Source organism: Cuculus canorus, chromosome 1, assembly GCF_017976375.1.
Source record: "Cuculus canorus isolate bCucCan1 chromosome 1, bCucCan1.pri, whole genome shotgun sequence".
Taxonomy (NCBI): Eukaryota; Metazoa; Chordata; class Aves; order Cuculiformes; family Cuculidae; genus Cuculus; species Cuculus canorus.
The window spans coordinates 88,186,344-88,212,124 of NC_071401.1; the positions used below are offsets into that span (position 1 = coordinate 88,186,344).

General features: G+C 37.6%; 1 protein-coding gene across 3 annotated transcripts in view; it reads left to right on the forward strand.

Moving 5' to 3' along the window:
• Window positions 1-25,781, forward strand: part of PRRG1 (proline rich and Gla domain 1) — a 53,153-nt gene that overhangs the window by 23,776 nt on the left and 3,596 nt on the right. For 2 of the 3 annotated variants that reach the window (XM_009558558.2, XM_054071586.1), the window contains 2 exons: window positions 15,708-15,757; window positions 19,862-20,022. In XM_009558558.2, coding sequence (XP_009556853.1) covers window positions 15,748-15,757; window positions 19,862-20,022 — 171 coding nt within the window. In that variant the 5' untranslated portion in view covers window positions 15,708-15,747. Of the gene's footprint in view, window positions 1-1,264; window positions 1,284-15,707; window positions 15,758-19,861; window positions 20,023-25,781 lie in introns of those variants that run through there. The other variant, XM_054071603.1, reaches the window with a different exon arrangement.

Below are 25,781 nucleotides of genomic sequence, written 5' to 3' on the forward strand. Positions count from 1 at the left end.
CATAGCATCTTTTCCTCATGCTGGCACCGTTGTTTATACAGCAGTGGGGTGAAGTAGCATGGAACGTTACCCACTAACCTTTTAAATTTTTTTTTCTGATTAACCTGGTCTGGTTCTCTGCATTACCATATGGATGTTTATATTAGCTCAAGGAAAACTGTGTGATGGGGAGGGAAAGAGGGTTTTTTTTTGTATATAAATGAATAGATATGTATCTAAAACCACTGTTTGGGGTTTTTTTCTGTACCTATGTGTAGGTGTGCGTATCCCTCTGTAAAGGGAGTGCACAACTCTATTGCACCCTTTGGGTCTTGTGTTGAACAAAGGTAATACCACCGATAAAGCGGTTGCAGAGAAGGCTTACAAGTGCGAGAGGTGACTTGCAGTCTGAATAGACATATCCAGTAAGGGTGAGTTTGCAAAAGTAGTCTTGCTGGATATGAGGAATGAGATTAGTAGCCAGGGAAGAGAGGATGGGGAGCTTCTGTGTTGAGGGTACTGCATGGAAACAGGGTGAGATTTTTCACTCATCTCCTCAGCCATCTCACTTCAGCCTCTTTTAGACAAGAAAGTTTTGTTTTCCAGAACAGGTTAGAACAGAGTCTGGGATTCCTGTGTATCTCCACTTTCTTGGAATTAGGAAATATAAGGAAATCCCCAGGCAAAACATGGATTATCCCTTTCTCATGCAAGTTCATGCAGAAATTTGCATCCAGTTAATGCTGCAAGATGATATATTAGCTGAAATGGCAAAGCGTTGCATCTGGTTATAACACATATGTGTGATTAGATATTAACATGGTGTCATCTGGTTTCTTTTGTTAGAAGTGAATAGTTACATATAGTTAGATTAACTATACCAACATTGTCATTTCCAGAAATGCTCACAAATTAAAGAGAACTGATGGGTTTTTAGCTTTAATTCAGCCTCTTTGTACGTCTAGATTGAGCTACGTTTTTCTATTAAGTAATAATTTGTTGCATAAAAAAATCCTGTTATACTCAATGTATTAAAAAGATGTATTTTAGTCTTATCCACATTACTTTGGTTGTGTGACATCAAGACTTATTTTCTGAATATGAGTCAAATTTGCATTCAAATTCTGCTTTCACTGTGGAATTATAAATTTCCTTGTGTCTTCTGTTGTGCTTATCACCTTAATATCACCTTAATATTGACAAATCCCCCCCTTTAATTGATACAACTCTCCTAAGGAAATAATTGTCTTCCCACTCTATGTGAAGAATGAAAGATAAAGCTGTGGAGACCAAATCTGGTCCAGGTAGGATCTGAGATTTTTTCAGGGTATTGAGTTCAGTGTCCTTATTCATATTAAGTGCACAGTTGCAAATAAGTTGAAAATCGAGTCTAAGCCTATACTGCTTTTGCAGATCAAGCAGTCGTTTTTTGATGGAGGCACCCCGAAAACAAAATGCATATAGGCAGTGTCCACATTGAAACAGCATTTTTAAGTAATTCACCTAGAGTCATGAATGAGTTCTGTAGCAAAAGCAGGGACACAATATACTTCAGGACAGTGCTAACTTATTTTAGACCATGGCATTGAGAACCATTTTTGTTTGCTGCATCATTTTAAATGGCCCCCTTTTCCCGTGATCCTCTTTTCCATCATATATTCCTGCCTATCTCTGTGATCTTCCTCACTTGTGGTATTGTAGTTGTTTCCATATCTGTCTGGTGAAGTGGATCACAGAGTTAATCAGGTTGAAATATATATATATGTGTGTGTGTATATATATATATATATATATATGAGACTGACTTTTCATAGAATCATAGAATAGTTAGGGTTGAAAGGGACCTTAAAGATCATCTAGTTCCAACTCCCACTGGGGGGACATGGGCAGGGACATCCCACTAAATCAGGCACTTTTGACTCTTAACTGGCTCTTATAAACAGCGGAATGGTTAGAGGAACAAGAGATGCGGTAGGTGCCACTTATCCGCAGTATGAGTGCTGGGAAAAACCTAAGCCATTTTGCCCCTTCACTTCCCTGTTAACCATTAATTCCGTAAATCTTATTTGCTTCAATTTATTCCCATTTGCTCAACAATGACACCAGGTTCCTATAGGAAGAATTTTCTTTTCTTGCACCATCCTATTGAGGATTTTTGTTTTCAGTTTCTCAGCTCAGTTATGGACTTTGTGCTGCTTTTCATCTTCTTCTTTAAATAATTCCTATCCACTGTGTTTCCAGGACACTCTCTTTCTCTGGCTTATGTTTCTTTAATATTTTTTTTGCTGTTTTTTTTTTCCTCAGCCCCCCAAAACAATTACTTTCTGCCTCCTATGCCTTGCTTCCTCTCTTCCATATTATAAACAAAAGTACTTGCAATGCCAGTAGAGAACAATAGAGTAGAGGCAAGGGAGTGAGTTTAGTGACCTAATGTCCAATATCTGTTCTCCTGCCAGCTATTTTTGTTTGAGTTCCAGTGTTGGTAACTGTTTGACCTTTTAAAATCTGATCTGACAATACCAAGGCCTTTCCTTGTTTACCTTTATTTTGTTTACTGATGCTTGTTAAGTAAAATTTGATATACATTTGTGAGGACTGAAATGTGCTCAGCCCATTCTGTTGTTGCCAACGGTTTTGATGGTACTGATTATCAAGTGATCTGTGTTTTAATCAAGGTTGCTGAATACCGTGATTGAAATAACTACATTTCAAAAGCAAAGCCTGTCTTCATACTGGACATTAAAGAAATTACATACTAACCACCTAAAATCACACTCTGTATTTAGCTCACTAAGGAAGTATATTTGTCGAAAGCTAATTTATGACTATTTCAAGCTAAGGCTTATTTTTAGTGATAGATAACCATTATGTAGTATATCTGTAACTTTTATCCAGTTATGCATCTGTTCAGAAATATACTGGTAAAATCAGAAGAGAGGCATGTTTGCATAGCTCAAAATGTTGGAGTTTGCATCCAGGTCAAAAAGTCCTGTGCAATATAGTAGCACAAGCAGTGTTGTGTGTTTTCAAGCTAGGAATGCTCTGTTGTCACTGGGTTTTGTTTGTTTGTTTGTTTTTGTGAGTAGGTTTCTTCATGTAGGGGAGAGACAGCCTATCCTCCATATGCATTTTGAAAGTTTGAGATCCCTCGCATTTTATATATTGTGTTGTGTTGTGTATCTGCTCAGTGGAGTGTTTCTTTTGAAGCATTTGAATCAACCTTTTTGTGCTGCTTATGAAAATCCAGAAAGAGGCAGTGTAAAACTATTGGAATAGTTTATTATAGATAGAACTTATTAATCCTAGTGAAGTTTTCATTTTGTTGCCTGAAACTGCAGAACTTCTATGTTTCCCAGAACTCTAAGATTGGTGAGATTTTTGTTGTTGTTGTTTATGCTGAGATATTATTCCCTGTTGTAGTTCTGGATGTTCCTGTTCTGGTGAATTTTTTTTTTTACTGTAATATAGGTATGAATGCCACGACCCAGTGTCAGGATTCACTTTACAGCAATTCCTCATTAAATCCCTATTGATAAATTAGCTGTTTAATATGACCATCTAAAATGTCTAAAATATAACTGCCTAAACTATTTATTATATTTAGCTATGTTTCTAAATGTTTGCTACTTGACATTTAAGAATGATTCCTTTTTGGCTCAAAAAATGTGATTTTGTTAGCTCACTGGTGTGAGACAGTTTATGGTAATGCTACCAGGGAAATTCAGAAATAGTGGCTTTGTCAGGTGTGAACTATTGAACCTGCCTATACCTCCAGGTTTATCAACATGCTGTTTACTGATCTTGTGTGTATTCTTCAGCTTTTATTTGCGGAGTATTGCTCTTCGAACTATTTTCTGAATAAAGGTGGGAGGAGAACCAACTTCCTGTTCATCTTTCTGTCCCTGGTCTTCAGTTTCATGGCTATGGGGAAGGGTTGAATGGGGATCTCAGCAGCAGATTTGTTTGTTAACTCGCTTGCCTGTATTTCTATAGATTTCCACTATGGCAGCTGAAATTAGCGCAGTCCATGACATTTTATTTCAGTACTGCTGAGTAGTTCTGAGTATCAGACATGAAATGGACTCACTGTGCCTTTTGCTGCTGTTGGTTATCAGAGCTGTGGGCAGCAGGAAAATAAAGGCATGTCTTAGTCTAGAGAACTGAATGTGTGGCTTTGTAAGCAGCTTAACTGATCTAAGCTTGTCCTGCTGCCTGAGAACAAGATTTGCTACTTTTCCCCTCCATCCTTACTAGCGTTTGCGTTTTGTCTGCTTCCCTTGTGCTGGCAGTAGCACCCTTACTGCTGTGCAGTCAACTGAATCTGGGAGTTGATTTGTTTTGAAATGAAAGCAGTCAAACTAAAGCAAGCAAACTAACACACACAAAAGGCTTTCCACTAAGCTATTTCTGACTGGCCTTGGGGGCTACCAGCTGTACCTTTTATTGACTCAAGAGAGCAAGTGGAACTGTGTACTTGGAGAGCAGCTTTAGTGCTGACCGCAAAACTATCAGTGAAGCAGTAATGTATCAGTATCTTTCTCTGCTGACATCTTTGAAGAACAGCAGCAAACTGCTCAAAGGGAAGGTATAATAAAATCCTTAAAGAGGGCCAAGAACCTGCTGAACAAATCTTGGGCTCAGACTCAGAAAGCAACAAGAAAGGTGAACAAACTCATCTTTTATGGAAAGGCTGCTTATGATGAACCATAAACAAGTGCCCAAATACAAGCTCATCGGATCTGTGTTTGTCTCAGAGAAACAAAAGTGTCGGAGCACTTTCACTTTGGCTCTTCTTTAGGACCTCTTGGCAAAGGTTTAAGGCTTTAATCTCAATTTAAGAAGGAATTCTTTTACAGTGAAAACAATCATTCGCTGGAACAGCTTCCCAAAGGGCATGGTGAAGTAATCACTGGAGATTTTCAGGATTCAATTGGGCAGAGTTTTAGATAACCTCATCTGGTTCCCTTTCCCACAAAAGTTTGGACCAGGCAATCTTCTGATATTCCTTCCAACCTGGGTTGCTTTATGGTTCTAAGAATTTTTCCTGTGGATGAAGTGATCTACACCAGAAATAACAAAAAGTGGAGCTGCAACTGCTGGTGGGCAGAATGTCTCGGAAGGTTCTCCAATGACTTTTGCAATGTATTACATATGTAAATGAATACAAAGGAATTACCGGATTTAAAAAATATCAGTGATGTATTTGTTTGCATTAGAAGACTCCTTTCCTCCTTCATATTCTCTAGGTGCTGCGGTAGGTGTACAGCTTCTTAGAGGTGAGGAGGGGAATACCCTTTAAACGTTCTAAGAACAAGTGTTTAACATGCTAGATCTTGTAGAGGTTCTTTGAGTAGTGAATTAAATTTTCAAAAATTAATTTTGTTTTAATTCTATAAATGCTTTTGACACAATTAAGATAAATTATGTCTTCAAATACCGTTAATTGCACACAGATTTGACACATTAATTGGCACGCCAGTGTTAGGAACTTCAATATGTGTAGATTTTTTTCTTGCCTTAAATATTTTAAAAATTATTTATAAAGCTAAAATCCTTTTGGATTGTGTTTGTTACATACTTCTTTGTGCTTCCAACTCACAGGCAGAATGGGTGTTATACTGAATCAATTCATAAGGAGTAGGAGAGCATCAGGAGAATTATTGTTTTAGTTGTGAGAGCTGCTCTAGTGTTTTCACATTGCTGGAAAGCGTGGAAAACTCTTCCTAAGTACTCTCTGATACTGACATCTGCTGACATCTTTGTGAGCAAAGGGGTAAGAGAAGGGGGTGCTCAGCAGAAGGGATGCAAAACTGTTGTGGAGAGCACAAAATTGCATCATCCTGCACTGGGGGGCTCTGATCCCCAGGAAAGAGTGAGGAGAAACTCTGTGGTTCCTCATCAAGGCTGAAGCCAAAACGTCATGTTTCATTGTACTCCAAACATGTAAATGAGCTAGAGTACTTCTATGTGTAGGTTTGTTCAAATCCTACGCAGAAAAAAATAATCATAATGCAGTAAAAAAAGACAGCCAAAAGGTGTGCATCTTAACATGTTTGGAAATTCAGGTAAAGCTGATGTGAGAGGAATTGGACACAGGTGTTGTGAGAGAGGGAAATGGAAGTTTAAAAGCATTTTACAAATTCTTTATTTTTTCCTGGTTTGTAGGGCTGTTTACCATTCTGTTTTACTGGGAGTGTGACTGCACCTGTTCTGTGAATTCCTAGTGCTGTAACACCTTTCTGTGCACTCTCTGTGCAGTTTCCTAGTGTCATAGAAAACTTCATAAAAATCTGTAAAGAAGTTGTGCCTCATTGTCTTTCCCTAGTTACCATATAATTCAATAAGATGAAATATGTATTTATGACTCTTCCATCATGTCTATGCTATTTGATTTTTGGTTGACTGGAAAATCCTATTAAAACATGTGGTGAAAAGCTGTCATGTGCCTTGCTTCAGGGGAAGAGAGGCAGGATGGAAACTTGTATTAAAACGTGCTGACGGTGTGTAAATATTTGGAGGAGAAAGCTTTGTTTGCACATTTCCCTAGCTTAGTTTAGCACTTCACAAAGAAATTACTTTTTATTGTTTTCTGGCTAATTTTTCTAAATTAAATGAGGTATAAGATACTGGCAAACCAAACAAGTGCTAAATGCAATTTTTGTGTAGGAAAAAATATTTGCCTCACTTTTGCTTCATCACAGAAAAGCAAAATAAATTTTGGCAGGTAGGCTTATGTTGATTAAAAAATTGCTGCATGCAAAACAAAGATGCCAAAGTAAAATTATCCAGTTTTCTTTTGGCTACAGAAATGCACATTCTAAATTCTAGAATCTTTCTGGTTTTCTTAATACCCGCTTGAAAAATATTGGTAGTTTAGATGAAAACTGATGTTAAAAAAAATTGCTATTGCTTCTTACACTTCAGTCTTGTAAAAATTTTAAGAAAAACTTCAGTGAGTTGAGGATAATCTTTTTTGAAAGTATGGAACTGTCTGTTCTCTTTTTTTTTTTTTTTTTTCCTCTGAATAGTGTGCACTTGAATATTGGATACAGTTTGATACATTTGGAGGCTGATTTTTGTACGGTGTTTCTGTTACTCGAAAATCCATAGAGGTATTATTTGTGAGAGTCAGGGCATGGTTTTGCTTTTTAAGATGTGTTGAGAAATAAAATATCTGTAAGAGTTTTGAAGTAGGAAAATTGATACATTTTTAGCTTTGATCCTGTGACCTTTTCTGAGTGGACAAACACTGTACCTGCAATGAAGTTATATTCTTGTGAATGGACTGTGCCTGGCTACTGTTGTTTGGCCCTTCTCTCTCATACCTGGAGAGGAACTGAAATAAAGGCAGTCCTCTATTATTATTATTATTTTTTTTCTTTTTTTCATTTCCTCTCCCCTACCTGACCCATAAATGCTTCAGGCAGGACTATTCTAATCTTTTTCCTTATCCTGAATGTTTTGAAGTGTTTATTTGAGGGCAGATGGAAGACACAGAGCTTAATGAAAAAGCAAGATTGTAGATAGTGAGTAGGAACCATTAAAGAGACCATTTGCTGTCTATCAACTCCTATTTCTGTCATGTGCTGATATTGACTCTACTGGTTCTAATCCAGTTTTAAACAACTTTGGAGAGGAACTAGCTATAATTTTTCTTTCCGTACTGGGCACTGGACTGTTTCCTTCCTTTCATAGCCAGATAGTTACCAATAAAAGGTATATGACTCGCGTGTGTGTGTGTGTAATAATACATACATAAAAGTGAGCCTGGCATCGTATGCTGTACTGTGCCAGCAGCTGGCAGGAGGTGCTGTGGGAAGAGTCTTAGAGCAGAGTGTGGACAGAGTGAGCCTTCCTCAGTAATGTCCCGCTTATCAGTAGAACAGAAACTTCTTAGGATATAGTATACGTTTGGAGAATTGTGTTATAGTTATCACCACATCTCTCCCTCATTTATTTGATTTCCTTTCTGGTTTTTAAGCCTTTTTCTACTTTTGTCCTGAACAGAATCTTACAGCAGCAAGATCTGTAACTTTAAGCACTATGTGAAAATTCAAGTTCTTTGGTTTTTCTACATCTGTGTCAGCTTAGGTCAGTGAATATTCTCCTGTTTCTCATGTTTTGAGAAATAAATGTTAGTTGTAGTGTGTCTCTGGTCACAGGTATATAGCCAGGAGACCAACTTAACTGGGCAGACTCTGTTATGACTAGATCAGCTGAATGTCTGCCTTCTCTGAACTGACTCGTTCGTTATGCAGTGTTTATTTGTTTATTTAAATACGCAGGATTTTTTCTTTCTTTTTTTTTTTTTCGTAAGTAGAAGAAACGTAATTTTTTTATCCATATACAATCCAATTTGTAACTGGAGTTGAGAATTTCTGAGTGATGTTCCTCAGTTTGTTGTTTGTAAAGCATCAGGAGATAGTCTGAACTGCAAAATGGAAGTCGACTTGTTCATAATGTACAAAACACATACAAACATTTACTTTGTATGAAAACAGGGTGACAAAATAGAGGAGGAAAATAAAATGAATGCACATTCAGAGCTTCTAATTTAGGGAGGCTGTGAGTGAAAACATGCTATAAAGAAAAGTCTGCAGCAATTTTGATACAGTTCATGGGGGTTTTTTTGTTGAAAAGAGAAGGTCGATTGATTATCTGACTATAAATGTAAAAAAAATATATGATAGCTATTCAATAAACACTTTACTAGTATAGCATGAAAGTTTATCAATACGTTATTTAAGACTTCAGACACTTCTAAATGTGAGGCAGGATAACAATGTAGTTTCCCTGGCTTATTATGTATTGACTTTGTGTGTTACTTTATGATTTCAGAAGCTGGTAACATTTTAGAGAGGAAGTTATTGAAAATATTGATAATGATGATCATAAATTGGTTGTTAATTTTGTGTTCTGTAATTACAAGTTTTCGCTCTTTCAGTGGAGGCAGGGAGAATATGATTTTCTTTATTTTGGAGTTTTTGGGGGAGATAAGGCTTGTCTCCTAGTTCCCACATTAATTATGTGTCTTTTTTTTTTCCTGGTGTTTCTGAGCGAACGCTCTGGTATTTCAGGTTTTTAGCTCTTGGATATCTGTGGTATCCTGTTATTAGCAGTATTTAATTTCCACAGTAAGAAACAACATTTTAAGAGAAGAGACAAGCACATAGACTGCATCGGAAATCTCTTTCACTGTGGTGAAGTTTTTTTTTCTTTCTGAGTTTTTTTGTTTGGTTGGTTGAGTGGGTTTTTTGCTTGATGGAGAGCCTTATATTATCCCTTTTTTTTGCCAGCTTATTTGTCAAAGTAATTTTGTAGCTCCACGGGAAGCTTTGTGAGACATTCCCCATCGCATCGTAACAGCCTTTGGCTCTTTGCTGAGGAATTGTTTGCCTAGAGCTTCCTTCCTCACAGCTTCTTACTACTTTGAGTGTAGTCATACAGTACACATTGGGTATATCTGCAGTAGCGTTTTTGTTCAGATTAGGAGTATGCTGTGGAAGCAAAACTCCCAATTTTTACCACTTGCTGTGCTTTTATTTGCATCACAGGATCATTTCAAAGCACTCACACTGAAACACTTTTGAATTAAAGTAAATCAGAAGTTACACTCTAAGAGCCATACCTGTTGCAGTCCCTTTGCCGCACAGTGTTCAGCTCATGGAATCAATTTAGATCTACTCCAAGGTAAAATTCTCAGCCTGTGTGTGGTGTTAATGTTGGGTCCTCAGCGCCAGCTCTTTTGTTCTTCAGATTCGCTCCTATAGCTCTGCATTCCTGGCTAGTGTTAGTATAGTCATTGATAGAGATAAACATAATGCATTTAGAGGTTATCAATCATGACCACTGTACTTGCCTCAGATAGAGTCCAGATTTTCAAACCTAAGTTAGAACAAATAATATCAAAGTAGCTGACAACTTGAGTTTGATTTGGAAGCTGAGGCTTAAACAGTAATTATGTCAGTGAGCACAAGAAATATAATGAAGCTTTTTTTCCTGTCTCTGTTACCTTTTGCCCTTTCCTACTTTATTAATCTGTAGACTTTTACTCCATTCTCTAACCTGCTTATTCTTGTGACCCAGTTGCTAACCTAAATCACCACAATATTCTAATACCTCTTACATGCTGACTGCAATCTTTTGCTATTCTCATTTCTTCAATTTTTTTGACTTTATCAGCTTGCAAAGGTCCATAGAGGCTGTGACTAGTCCTGAATATGATGTGTTCCTTTTAACCACCTACTTTCTGCCAGCGACAATGGATAATGACTTACAGTTGCCAAAGGCACCATGCTCCCACAGATACTCCCTCAATTGATAAGCCCCTTCTTTACTTAAGTGAGACTGTTAATGGGTTTTCTGTCTTCTTGTTCATTGATTTTTGTGGAAAACTTCTAGTAGCACAGAAGAATGTCAGTGTCAGATTTAGTTAAAAGGTATTGAGGGGAAACAGAAAGTAGAATAGATAAGTAACTTGGTATCATTAGTTTTGTGTCCAGTATAAAAATACATCCTACTATGAAAGCTTTATTTAATTGTTCACCATTCCTCCTTGAAAAAAGGAGACTAATTGGATATTGTTTTATCAACACTTAAATGGATTATCAAGTTAAATACTCCAAATTTGAATTCCCAAAGCGTAGTGATATTGTCTAACCTAAAGCAATGCCTTTTAACAGTAGCCTATAGACGACTGAGATGTTTGAAATGCTGCTACACAGGCTACTCAGAAAGGTGTGGTCTCTAGAGAATATGTGCAATTCTGGTTTCAATACAAATAGTTATGTAAGTGTTCAATTATGCTTCCCAGGAACTGTCCCAAATGGTCCCCACGCACTTTAAAACAATGAAACCAGAGGGAGAGTCTAATTATTTCTCCTCCCAGATGTCCTGCTTGCCAAAATGTGTATATCGGGAGATTGTTTTTATCTTGTTTTGAAAGGGAGGGAAAGGAAGAGAGAGATGTAGGAGCTCCTCCTTTGAACCAGAAGAGCCTGGAAGTAACCGGAGAATAACCAGCCAGAATATAGCTACATCTTTAAAACAAACAAAAACCCCCACCACTAAATAAAGAGGGATAACAAAGTTGAGGCAGAAGCTTAGATATCAGTCTTATCCCGCTGAAGTCCTGCTGCAGTCATGAGGAACCACCTTCTCTCTGCTAACAGGGTGGTGTTTGAGAGTTGTACTCGGCATGTTAGTTCTGTGAGTAATGATGTAGTGTATCAGGTTTAAGACGTAATGGCAGTCCCCTAAGTACAGGTTTCTTGTAGTGATCTGGTCTGTGGTTTTGTGTCCCTGTGTAATCATAATTAACAATAATGTTTTAAATGGTGTGTTTGGATAGCATCTACAAAGCAGAGGGTTGTGGGTTTGCTTTTCGGTTCTCTATCTCACTCTTATCCTTGTCCCGTGTAGTCTTCAGTGGGGCAAGTTTTTCATATCCTTGCTTGTTAAAGCGTTTTCCAAAGTTTTCCGTCACTGTTTATTCCCACCCACATTTGTTGGCTAACCTTGCATTTGCAAATAAACCAAATCTAGGAAATCCAGACTTCTCCCATATCCTTAGACTGTGTTTGAATCCATGTAAATCCTTGTGTGCACTTTCCCTAAGGAATAAGTTCTTTTGAAACAATTTGTTAAAAGTAAAATTATATTCCAATGGTATAAAAGCTAAACATGGTAGGCACATAGCACATTTGGAATAAATGCAAGTCAGATAATTATGATCTGTATTCCTGTGTAATTGTTTAATGTTTTCATTTTCCTTCAAATAAACCTCCCACAGAAGTGTTTCAGTTGTTGCATTGCACCTGGCTGGAGTGTTTATTTTTGCACTGAACACCTACTGATATTTTAGCTGGCAGTTTCTCTTGAATAAACCTGTTTTTGTAGAAAGCTCTAGAACCTAAATATTTGTGATTTTTAAAAATTGTATAACTCTATGTAGCATCTGGCTACTAAAATTAACAGCTCTGTCTCTATTTAGAGTTGTATTGCAGAATGAAAAAAAGCCACTTCCCTCTGACCTACCGAGGTACTGTAATGTGCATCCCTCCTTGGTTGCGAGAGGAACGTGGTGTCCTTGCAGTGTTGAAAGTCCCTGTAAATGCAGGAAGTGAGAAATCTAGGAGGGAAGGGAGAGGGGGGAAATACTGCTGCTGCTCTGTTATTATTATTTTCTCATTCCTTTTTAATCCCTTCCATAAGGGGGACATGCTTTGTTCTCAATGTTGTGCCTTCTTAGAATATACGACAATTAGTGAGTGAGAATAGGGAAGGCAGTTTGGACTTGTGGGCCCTCTGTTAGATTCTCTATCTAATGGTACGTGCTACACACAAGAATTGAACTTGTAATCAGGATCTATAGCCAGAGGAGGTGAACCTGCTAGTGGAATATGGGTATCTTAACAGATGCAACAAAATCTTGCAGAAATATAGTCTTAAGCGAACAACTTTTAATGTCAAAATTAGTTAGCCTCCCAATTTAAATGATATACACTGCACTGCTAGAACATGGTTTACCAGCTTGGAAAATGTACATAAAAATATTCTGTGCTTTGTGCTTATACATAGTTTACACAACATTTGGGCACTTTCAGGATTGAGGAAAAAATATTCAGGTTAGTGGTGAAAATACAGCTTTGTTTGTTACTTCAATGTCAGTAGCTTAAATTTTCAAGTAAGATGTTTCTCCTTAGTAAGGTGCCACAGCCCTTTGGTGAACACAGTATTGCTGGTAAATAGCACAGGCCTTGTTGGAACTTTGCTGTCTCATGCTTTAGAACTCGTTGTATTTCCCATTGAGTCATGCTTTAGAGCTCATTGTATTTCCCATTGAGTCATTAGAAGTGGATGGTTGATATTTTCAGGTTTGGGGGTTTTTTTTATTTTTTTTTTTTACCGCTGTACTGACAGCCAAGTAAACAGTCAGAAAAGATCACTTGTTGGTCAGATGTGTCAGTTTGCTATTGAACTCAGAATTTGACACTCAGCATGGCGACAGTGTCAAATACTGTCCACTGTGTGTCAGTTTTTCCACAAGCAAACATAAGGTGATATAGAACCTCTTGGAGAGTGTGGAGGGAATAATATACAGAAGATAGTTGGAAGAAGGATTCCCGAAACAATAAACATTGATGTTACTAGTAAGATACTGGGAGGGGGGAGTTTGTTCTTCCATTTCTATATATACATGAAAAAAACCCTTGCTCTGACACCATAGGGCTATCCTACCCTTCAATAAGATTCATGAAGAATTAAAAGCAGGAAACTAAATAAAGAATTTTGTAGAGGAATAAATGAGTCAGTTGCAAGTCAAGATGTTTCTGTAGTGTTGCCAGCCCTCTTCAGTTTTATTACCTGATTTATGAAGGTAAAAAAGATTTATGTACTTGTCTGTGTTTGATTCCTTCTTCCAAACAACCTTTGAAATATTTGGTCAATTTGAACAAAGACTGTTTGTCAGAGATGAGAGCAATAAAAACTATAGATCACTCTTGCTGGAAAGCCGCATTTGATATTTCCTACAGAAGAACATACTGGTTCCTTTTGTGATGAAGGAAGGGTAAAAAGAAATGTGATTTGTGTTTGGCTGCCAATTCAGCAGATCTTTATCACTCACTCATAACATACTTGAATCAGTTTCCACCGAAGAAAAGGTGGTTTTCCTGTTGTGTACTTTATTTCCTCTTCTTCTCCACGTTTTCCCCAATTTTCCAGTCTGTGTATGTTAATATCCTGATGTTCATTTACAAAGATCATGGCATGCCAGGTGCCAGGGCAGTACCACACACCTAGGCAGTGTCACACTCTGCTCCTGGTGGGAGGTGTCCCTTAGCAGGGGAGAGGCAAGTTAGTCCCCTTCTTTCTGCCAAAGGTTCCAGTAGGCAGAGCCATCTAGTAGTGACTCAGTGAGCATGGATGTGGATGCGTGTGTTTTGCTTTTTTTTTTTTTTATGCTGTTGAAATCCACACCCAAATTATTTGTTAAAAGAAATTATAAGGCTAACTGAAAATGAATTCTGAAAAACATCACCAGTATAGAGAGGTAGCCTGGTAAAGTGCATTTCATGCACTCTATTTCATTACTGCCGCTCCACAGAGCAAGCGAGCACTCACAGGTCTTGGTCTTTTATTGCTGTGAAACTTCTTTGAGGTGCTGTTGCAAAAGCAGCCACCTGAAACTGGAGGGTAATGGCAAAAGAAACTCATGATGTAACAAAGTAAGAAATAGTTACACCAGTAGCCAATTTTTGTGTGTGCTGTTTATTAAAAGGTTGGCAGTTTCTTCAGCACAGATATTTGGGCTGTAACAATAAGACTACACAGTAAAGGACACTAAGTTTAATTTTATTCAAAGAGGAAGTGGCAAAAGTGGTTTTGTGTTTCCACACAGTAATCCTCTAGGACCAATTCAGGCTGTTAAAAGAGGTTGTATATATTTGGACAGGTTTTTTTTTTTTTTGTAGGGCTTCTGTTGCTCTACCGTACTTGGAAGTGAAAAGCTAAACACTATGGTGGTGTTTGTTTGCATTTATTTGCTTTTACAGAGATTTGATGAACCCGCTTTAAAATCAGTTTACTCCTTTATCCCACGTCTTGTAGTCTCAATTCTACAATCTTATTAGGAGGCTGGGATGGCTTTATAGAGCTCTATTCACTTAGGCAGCAAGTACAGCAGTCTGCTTTTGCATCATAAATTAGCGCTGGATGGGCCATGCTGGAAATGTTAACTTTCCATCTTTGTACACTAGAGCAGCTATGGCCAACCTTTGTACATACTTATCACTTTTGTACAGAGAGGACATTAGTATGGTGTGATATGTTGATGTGTAACCTGGCCTTTGAAGTACAATTAATGCTAACCTTTCAGAGTAGGTAATTTATTAGTAAAAAAACCTTTAACCTCATGGTGTTTTACTAGCTTGCTTAAAGAGCTGCATCTTTCTTGTACTTTACTGAAAGCTTTTCTTTTCTTAACTTTTCCCATACTAGCAAAAACTCCAAGAAACTGAAAACATTCCCTCAAACTACTCTTGCTGGTGGGTGTAATGAGCTTCAGGCACTTTCTTGACTGAGAGGATCTTTTGTCTGTTCTCTTTTAAAGATGAGCTATAAAGTACCTGTAAGTTCTTGTAGGGCAGGTTGGGATCCTCTCATGTATTGCAAGTTCCTTTGCCAGATCACAAGTCTTGTTCTGCCCCTTAACTTTATGCAGACATCTTGTTTAAACCAGTTGCAGACTCTGGGTGAATTTGCATGTGTTCATTCTGATTTCAAAAAGTCTGATCCATAGACTAAAGATAATGAGTTGACTTCATGATCTCTGCAGAGTGAATTTAGGTTTTAGATTACATATAAGTAATTACAGTGGAGAATGTAAAAACTCTCAAGTTCAATTAGGTAAAACAGAGGTTGCAGATTAATTTAGAATGATACACACTTTCTATTTCATATTAGCATTTTTGCATATTCTAGATATGGAAAGCTTTGAAAAAGGCTAAGGCATCTACTGTTTCACAATAGTTATTTTTTTTTTTATAGTATTTATGTACTACTGAAATTGGTCTGCATGTGGAGTGATAGAATTCAAAAGAGAGATTAATCTGATGACAGTGTTTCCAGCAGTGATGCATTTGTAGCAATATTTGGGAATGAAGAGAAACTTTTCCAAGTTCATGGTAATTCACAGACTCAACAGGATGTTTCCTCTTTTTTTACAGACTTGATATTTGCAAGTTCCCTGACTTGACAGTAATCATCATGGATAGTGGTAAGTTTAGCTTAGTGATGAGTATGCATTCTTTGTTATTCCTCATGAAGTTAGCATTAACACGCTCCAAAACTGTCCTCTGCTCAAAATCCCAGTCAATTTGCACAAAAAATGTCCTCTGCTGTTAAACTATTTTTGGTGTTACATATGATACAGATCTTTGCTGTGCTAAACTGAACTGAAATCGTGCTACTGCTGACAGAGATATTGCATGCAGACCATAATAATCATCAGACTCATTTGTGGACCTTTGAAAACTGGCTGCATAATGAAGACCACGGAGCTCAATTTCTAGCCTTGAGTAGTTTTAACTATTCTTAAACTTCTCCCAGTAATTCCAGAATCTCAGAGCAGAAGTCACTTTTTAAGTTGTGTAAGTTAATGCTTGAATCATTTTTCTCCCTTCTGCCCAGTGCAAACCAAACACTTTTAAGATCACTTACAGAAAGATTCAAATTTATCAAGAGCTGCAGCTTCAAATTTAAAATTAAATGTTTATTTCTAGTACTTAGTGGTGGTTTTAATCCACTTGGGTGTTGGCAAGGAATCAGAAAAATGAAGCCTCAATAATAGTCTCAATAGAGCTGGTTTTGGTGACAAGGGCTTTGCTTTGGCAACGCTTCAGCGTGGGAAAGGTGTTCTGAGACACCGATATTCCCTTTTCCTTCTGTCACTTGCTTGTGCAGCTTCAGCTAGCAGGCTGAGATGTATTTATCTTCTTGTGTCCTTGCCTGCCTTTTTCTGACTCCGATTGAACTTCACCTTGCTAGATTATCTATTCACTAGTATGATAGCACACCAGTTTTCCAGCAAAAATAACAGATTGATCCAACCATATTACTCTCTTCAGTTACAGTAAGTGAAAATAAGACTTTGGAATTATTTCCTTTGTGGCTTTCTGATGCATAACAGCTTGCTAAAAGCCAAGTGTTCCATGCAAAGCAGAAGCATGTCTGAAACAATAAACTTGTATTCAATAGCATTAAATTCGGTAACTGTTTATCTTCATCTGTATTCTACAAAAGCTGCAGGAAAGGAAGATACATTGGATTATTTATTTCTGTTTTTCTTATGTAATGCCAAAATCAAAATTTTTATTTTTCCTTTATCTTTTACTGGCTAGTTAATCTCCTTAACAAAATGAAGAAGTTAGTTTTATCTTGCTTCATTACTTTTTTTTTTTTCACCATGTGCAATTCTTCCCTGATTATCTTCAGTTCCATAGTAACAGCTGCAGTGAATTCAGCCACAGTGTAGCTTGGCTAGCTGGACATCCAACCCGAAGTGGGTTTTTTTACACATTCATGTGCAATTATAACTGAATGTCTACATGATGATGGTCCTGGAATACTAAGAAGTCAGAGCGGCTTCTGCAGTATGGTTCCATTATCTCTTTTTATAGGATTCATCAGGCAACAACTGATTCTCATTAAAACACTGTGTTTCAGTCGGTATTTCCATCAAGATTGCTTTGATGCGTCTATGTTTTTGTTTCCTTGCTACATTTGTATTGACTTCTCAATAGGATCTAAAGTCACTAGGAGTGTGCAGAGCTTTAGGAATGTCAAATTAAAACAAGCAAATTAATATACTTCACTGTTTTGGCGTTGCAGGGTCAAAAGCCATTCCTGTTCTGGACTAATCATAGATCATTATTTATCAGACATGTTCACAATTAATAGGAGGTGGGATTTATTTTTCTCAGTGGGCTGCTTTTGTCTCTGTGATATATGCATTTTCTATACTGTATCGTGAGAGAAGAGAGACGGTTTCTGAATATGAATTGCTAAATAAAAAAGTTGAGTTTTTTTACATAGTCATATATTGGCTATTCCTGAATATTGAACTATTTTAATATTTTCCTCTTCTTCACCAATGCAGAAATGTATGCTTAGCCCATTTTGGAAAACTAAACTATTACTTAGAAGCTCATCCTAATGTGCATCAAATTCTTATCATACCAGCTTTTAAACCTTTATTCTCAGTTTGTGGCTTTGGCAGATTGGAAAGTGCATGCAGAAACAAAGATTTGTATGTTTCTAAGAGCCAGAAGCTTTAAATCAGGGTATTTTCAGTTACCTGCATTTTCCTCCCTGTTTCTTTTCCTTCTGCATCCAGTACAAAGCTGTTGTAGTTTTTCTCATTGCTTTTCTCAGGGATGGATTCCAGCTGTGAAATGAAATTTGCTAGGTTTTATCTGCTGAAGGAAGGGAAACTTGATTTATAGTGCATTATGTACTCTTTGGTGACTCCACATATGGGTACTTTAGGGAGCCTGGGCTGTAGCTTATTCACTTCAGGAATGCACACAGGAAGAGTTGGTGAGACATAGAGTGCTGGGAATCCATCCCCATACATGGCTGCGTGCTGACTTTGTGGTATGAATGTGACCTTCATCTCATCACATTTAGGTGATCACTGAGGCATGTTGAAAGAAACCAAGTTCTCCAGGCTTAGAGAGGAGTCAGGAAAATTGTGTGGGAAATGAAAAGAAGCCATCTTTTTTTTTTCCCTTTTTGGGGAGATTTAGTTAGTGAACTTACACTGACTGACAGGGGATGCCTATGGTGCTGTAGAAACCCAAAATTACAATAGATGCAGTTGTAGAGTTGTATGCACTGAACCTCTGGCAACATTATGAATAGTGTAATTTGTGTGGTGCATTTACATGCCATGTGTATTCAACTGAAAGCAGAGGAGTGACGGATGTTTTGGAGTTTAATCTTCAAATCTTCATTTAATCCTTTGCAAAAGGCGGATGACAGTCTGATGCTTTGTAACAAATTATACCACAGAGACTAAACAAAATTAAATCAACAAACATTAGCCTGATTATGGTAGTAGCCTCATTACTGAAAAATGCTACTGCATCTATCTTATAAGAAAGCAAAAGTTTAGTGACCATCTTTGTGAACTTGCTTCATTCTTTAAAATTCAAAATTAGATGATTAAGGGTGGAAAAAAAAAAAACAGTTTCATATAAAATTATAGATAAATCATTGCTTGGACCAGTCAGTCTCTGTCCCTCAGCAGGCAGCGAGAGATTGCCTTCATAGCATATCAGCAGTCCCAGACAAACTGTAAATGAACCAATGCAGAAATGGTTGCATAGGTCGGGACAGTGGTATATGTGTGTCAGTATGACAGTGCATTGAATAATTAGTCCCTCCACTGGCAGTGAGAGCCCAAGAACAATGTTGTATTGGCATAGTGTTCTTGCTTCCTGACTTGAAATACTTGGAGAATTTCTGCATCATCACTACAGGTGTACCTCCTGGGTAATTCAGTCTGCTGGCTTTTGGAGTGTTCAGTTGCTACATGTTGCTGTAAAAGTCATTTGGCCAAGGAGTTTCAGAGAAAGCTGGAATATAAGAAGAGGATGCTTCCAGTATTCTTCCTTGAACAGAAAACTAAGGAAAGCAAACAAAGAGTACCTGTGTCTGAATATTGGTTGCCTTTTGAAGATTTTATTTGATTCATCTAATAAAGTGAGGTTTTGTGTATGATTCAAGAAAACAGAGTCTTCTTCCTCCCACCCTCTCGAAAAGGTTCTCTGCTTCAGGGCTGACATTTCTGGAGTGAAGGGAGTGAGTCTGTTTCGAGGTTGCTTAAGGAAACTTATACACATTTTGATAGATGCAGCTGTTCTGTTGTATGTGACTGGGTGATATTCATGAATATTTAGATCAAAAATTTCAGAGCAGTCTGGTTGTGGTGCTCTCAGGCAGTTGCAAATACCTTTTGGATGTTCACAAGCAGGGTTTGTTTGTTCTGTGTCATCCTAGTTTAAGAAACAGCTTGAGCTGAGCATGTGACTCTTTCTTCTGAGCGGTCTTAGGCACCACCTTCTATCTTGTTTAAGCATATATGCTGAATGAGGTGCATCACATGCATGACTTTATAGCAATAACTACTGAAAGTGTAGGCCCAACTATTTACCATAGTGAATAAAACTAGGAAAGGCCTTTTATCATATTAAATAAAGGGAAGGGCTTTGAAAAATCTCTTTATTTCTCAAAAATGCCTTTTTTTTTTTTGAGCTGTTTCAGCATAAGGTTTGGGATAAACATTTTAGAAGTGACCTTTGTCTTTCCTCTTATTCAGTGTTCTTAACAGAGGACAAAGCAAATTCTATATTAAAAAGATATCCGAGAGCCAACACATTTTGGGAAGAATTAAAGCAAGGTGACATAGAACATGAATGCAGAGAAGAAATCTGTAGCTATGAAGAAGCAAGAGAAGCATTTGAAAATGAGGAAAGAACGGTATGTTATGATGTGTATTTAAAGATGGATGGGGTGTATTGATACTAATTTTTGGGGTGTACTGAATGCTTGAGTGTTATTACATTACATTAGATTTGTTTTTCTTCTTGGCCTGTTTATTTAAGTAAATAAGATGTACTGTGGAGATGGATAGCCTGCACAGCAGTAACTTTTGAATCCTTCATCCCAATTAAACTATATTTGAAGGGGATAGAAGTCTCAAAGATAATTACGCTCTTAAGTGTTACAAACATCAGCTGGAAAGAAAAGTAGTATGAACTAATAGCCCTGCTTGAGAATCGATCAGCAAAATTGTCTGTTTGGCGGCGCTATTTACCCAAATAGCCTGTGTCCTGGTTCTCCTGTCATCACTCACTGAAGTGGATATCACAAGTGCAGTTGCCTCACTTGAAAGAAATGATGGGATTGGGACTGTTTTGAGGAATATATGGAAGCGGAGGGCACAAGTCTTCACTTATCTCACTTCTTATGGAATAAATTTTCTGGAATATGTTCACATGAAATGAGCTAGCAACTCAAAAAGCTTTCTGTTGAAAGCATAACATTTAATCCCAGGTGTTTGTATAGCTGACCAAAGTATTCAGTGCCCAGACTACTAATAGTCTAAAAATATGAGAAAAGTAGTGGCCTTCTTCAGACTAAAATCTGCAAGCCCCCCAAAGAGTATAGTTGAGCAACAGTGATGTAAAACATGGAAAGAACAATAATTTCAATGCTTCTGTGTGTGTTACACAAGGGCAGTGATAGATTAACTTGATGGGAATGAAACAGATACTGCCTGCACAGAATTGTTACATAAGTCTGTTGGCTTCTCTAATTAAAAGAAGTATGTAGGCTAATGGCTGTGCAAGCAATAGCTGCACATCATACCCAAAATATCTGAAATTGCTTCCCAACAGATAAAAACAGCACACAAGTTCTTGATGGTGGCAGCTGACTTAGTTAATGCAATACAGTAAAGATTTTTTTATTTTTTTTTAATTCAAGACAGACTTGAGGGCTGAGTTTGAGGATAAATCTAAAGTGAAAAACAGATGCTACAAAATGTGACTCAGAAAACTTATCTTAAAAAAAAAAAAAAAAAGTTGTCCCTTCTGTATTTTTGCACAGGGAAATTGTAGTTGCCAGGCCAGTGGGTTACTGGGTGAGGTGGCACAGGGAGCATTGTAGATTTCTTCCAGAATTTATGTGGGTGGTGCATTCCACCCTTCACTGGCTAAGCTGTACAGCAAAAAATGCCTGTGTTTTTATAAAGACATATTGAACGTTTTAAATTCTTGGCATCTTTTTGGTGGAGGCCATGCCTGGGGAGATGGTTGAGGCTGGAATAAGAATTTCCTGATAAAGTAGTAGGATGTGCAATGTCTCTTCAAAGCTGCTTCTTTCTGAAGCTTTAAGTGCATCCACAATTTTTCATGTCCCAGATTTGACTCTGTGTGGCGGTTCCTAATGATAACTCATTGTGTAATTAAGACCGTGTTTACAATGACACAACTTGTGTAGGATTCTAACATAGTATCACTTTTGCTTAAGTAGCACAAGAAGCTCAAGTCACTAGTGAAAGCGTAGCCTAAAAATGTTCCCTCTCACATCAGCTTCTTTCTCCCCATTTAGTAACATGTTATGTTTTTGTAAATAGCATTTTTCTCCTATTGTGGAAATGGTGAATTAGAAATAGTTACATTTCTGCTTTTGCCACAACCCTTGTATCACAGTGGAGGAGTGTACAATAAGGTCCTGACCCTTTATCCATTTCTACTATTGTATCCTTTTTGCCTAGCTGCTTTTTTCTGTTCTGGTAGCTTGTTAATGGGCCAGGCCCTGCTAATGCGCAGTCATGCCTGACCAGCCTCATTTACTTAGTCTTTATTTAGTCCATTGTCCCAAGTGGTATCCATCCTTATAGCTACTTAATAAGACTTAACTTCTGTGTCCCAGGGGAAGGAAGTAGATCAGTGGACTAACATCATGATACAGTATGTTGAGAGTAACAAAGATACAATAATTTCATAGCATAAGTAAACTTCAACTAGGATCTGTAGCTTATTTATCTCATGGTAACTCTGCTTTGTGTAATTTGTACTTTTTATCCTGTCAACTTGGCGGGGGTGTCTTGTGCGCTGTTTGTGGGTTGGGTTTGTTTTTTTTATTCCCTGCAGTCTTCTGGGGAGGTGTGCAACATCCAGATTTGTAATATTAAAATAATCTGAAGCAGTTCCCTTGAGTTGTTTTTGATGCATGAGTTTTTCTTGGAAGTTAGCATTATGTATGTTAAGATTACATGTGTAATTGTCATGAAAATATTGGATGCATTTCATATTATGTGGGCTTGGGGATTTTGATAGGTTCAGAATTAATATTTAAAATGATGAAGTTAATTATAAAGATTATGTTAATAAGGGAAGAAGTGGTAGGACATGGATGAAATCAGTGTTGACAAGTATAATTCATGCAGAGGAAAAGCAAACCTTCATTGTATATATGGTTGGCTCTGAACTGGGCTTGGGAATGAAATCTGAATTTGAGTCTATGAAGACTTGTATTTAATACTTAGCAGTCTAGCAAAACCAAAAGAAAATAAAAACCTGAGTGCTAAGAATCAGAATTAAGGAATAGGGATCAAAAAGGGATTAAAAAAGGAGAACATAATTATATCATTGCACATCCACATCTTGAACATGCAATTTATGGCACTGATCTCCCTATTGCTTAAAAAGCAAATTAGTAGCAGAGGAAGGACCAGAGAAGTGTGACAGTTGCCCAGATATTAAAAGACTTCTGTAACAATAGGCTGGAAAAGAATTAAATCAGGGAATGTGTGGTGGTGTCTGTGAGAAGCATGAAGATCGAACTGATGTCAGTCACTTGCCATCCTTCTGCTGGGAGAGCTAAGAGGGCCTCAAAGGAAACTGTAAAGTGCAGGTTCAAAGGACATGGAAGTATCTCTTCTCACCACAGATAATACAAGTGTGGACTGACTGCCTTGCCACAGATATCTTGGATGCTAAAAGCTTATATATGTTTAGAGAACAACAATATAAATTAACAGATGATAAATCATTCTAGGACCAGTGAATAAAAGGGGTCAGCTTTGGCTCATGGAAGTTCTTGAAGTACGAATATGTGGAAGCTTGAGAAGTATTGCCGCCTGTTTATGTATGAATTCTTCTTTCAGCAGTCTCTAATGATTGTTGTTAGAGAGATGGTAATGGATTACATGCCCCTAGGTCTGATCTAGAAAATCTGTTTTTGTAGTACCTGTAGCCTGCAGGCAGCACTGTGGTCATTGGTCAGTTGTCAAATGTTGTTGGGAGACTCGAAGATTTATTCAAAAGTTACTGTGCAAAATATCTGGGTGTAATTGAAGCACTGATTTTATTTCCACTTACTCTTTTCCTTATTATATTGCATGAAGGTTTTAAAAGTCAGAAGTCACAGATCTTAATTTGTGTTTCAAATTTCCCACATATTTTAAGAATTACAGAAATACAGAAGGCATAGCCCTATTTTAGCAAAACAAACAAACCACCAAAAAGCTTAGCAAGCAGCTCAAACAAAGCTTGTCCGCCCCGGATCTAAAATGTTGTGATCAAATAAGACTTCTATCATCAGTCTGTGTCTAATTATGGATGCTGCATAAATACCCAGAAGAGACAAGGTGAATCTTTTCCTGCCACGTTGAATTAAGAGCAGACCAGAAGAAAACAGTGTAGCAGTACACTCACTTCCCATTATTGCTTTGTTTGTATCCTCTACCTACTGAATGCCAAGCAGTCTTCTGACTGACATATTGTTAGTCCACCTTTAAAACAAGTCAGATAATTGACCAAGAATCATTTGAGGCTGACAGTGCTGCCAAATGTAGAAAAGGCCTCAGCTGAAATTCTTAGCAGGTGGTGCAAATCTCTTAACTTTCATGTGGATCCCTGATTTGATTCAGCATTCAGATCCAGTTCACTGATGCTGACTGTTCCAAGAAGTATTAGAAATAAAAGGGAAACAAAATTCTAGCAAATTGGCTGTAACTGTCTTTGCGTAGGATGCCCTTGAGTATTCCTTTTGATTATTTCAAGCTGGATTTTCTAAAGCAGTAAGGAACATTCAGAAAAGTAGTTTTTGGCAGGAATATATGTTAGATGTTTCCGAAATCATTTCCACTGTCCTTATCTGATTCTGTGCCTTCCTTAACTTGTTTTTTCAACCTTTTAAGGCGTATATGCTTGGTATACCCAGCTGTACAGTGCTCAAGGGTAAATGATTACTGGAGTGTTCTTTTCATAAATCACAGGTTAATAGTTTTGTCAAGTAGAAAGTAAGTCCTCTTTCTTGTTGATTTAAGAGACCAGAAACTATGAGAGGGATATTTGTGCTGTGAGTTTTTAAACTTTTAAATTACTGTCTAAATTTCTACACTTACTTCCTAGATTTTCAGTATTTCTTTTTTTTTTTTTTTATACGAGTTTGTATGAATCCTCACGCTGTGCAAATTCATCCAAGTTCCCTGTGGTTTTGTTGGGCACGGTTTGACTTTGGCCAGGTGGCTTGTCCTTCTCCTGTGCCATGACTTTACATGACTTTACAGCGTAGCATAGCTGTGAGATGAGAGAGCCAAAGGGGGAGCTCCTTGGCAACTGCACCACTCAAATCTGTAGTATTAGTTTCCTGCGATTTCCATCAGTTCTGTCAGTCTGGAACTAACAGCCTTTGTGCTTTTCTTGGAGATTTGGCTGGCAAAAATGCAAGCTGAAAATCTCAGATTTAATCCACTAGTATATTTTTGGTTGGTGGTTGGTTTGTTGTTGTTTCTTTTTTTTTTTTTTTAATTTTTTTTTTTTTTAATGAGGGGTGAGTTTTTTGTGTGTGTGTGTTTTTGTTTTTCCCCAAAGGGGAAAATTTAGAGAATGCTATTTTTTAATATTTTTAACCTGTGAAGCACTGATTTTTGACAGGGCAGGGGAATGGTGTCTAAACTGCCTTGGAATTTCCTTTGCCTCACATGCAAATGAAAGTAGACAGTAAACTACTTTCATCCTTTAGGCAGTTTAAACCTTAAGCTCTTTATACACCACTTGGATCACACCATCAATTTGAACAGTCCCCACAGCCACACACCCTATTCTGAACTAATTGCCTGCCACTCTGGGAAAACAGCTTTTCTGCTGCTTTGTCACGTTGCAGAGTAACAAGGAGAGATGCTGCTATTTCAGCTTTCTAAAGAAGGTACAGAGAGACGTTTTCTCCAGCAGACAGAGTTGAGTTAAAAGTAGTATGGAAACATTACTAACATATCAGTCACAAGTTACTGCCTTTGTATCAGAGAGAGCACATTTCCTCTGCAGTCTGCAACACAAAATATATTGCAAAGGGTGTGATTTCTTTCTCATCAAAACTACCTTTCTCCTCCACAGAATCTTTAAAATGATACATCCTTGCCAGTATATTTGGTGACTTCCTCTAGATCTTTGCAATTTTGGCCTTGAAACGTACATTGTACCATTTTATTCCTTTGCCACTGTTGAGGCAGTGGAACAGTGAAATGGGAAGAAAGCTTGGTTCTACAACAGATAGTAGCAGTTAGTGCTAATGAGTCTTTTTTTGCTTTTTCAGTCTCCCTAATTCTGATTGCCTGATGATCTGATGGGGAGAGGTGGGGTGTGTGGTTTTGTCGGGATTTTTATTTTTTTTTTCCCCACAGAGGTTCAAAAAGTCCTCAGTTGTGCAGCTAATTTTGGGTTTTG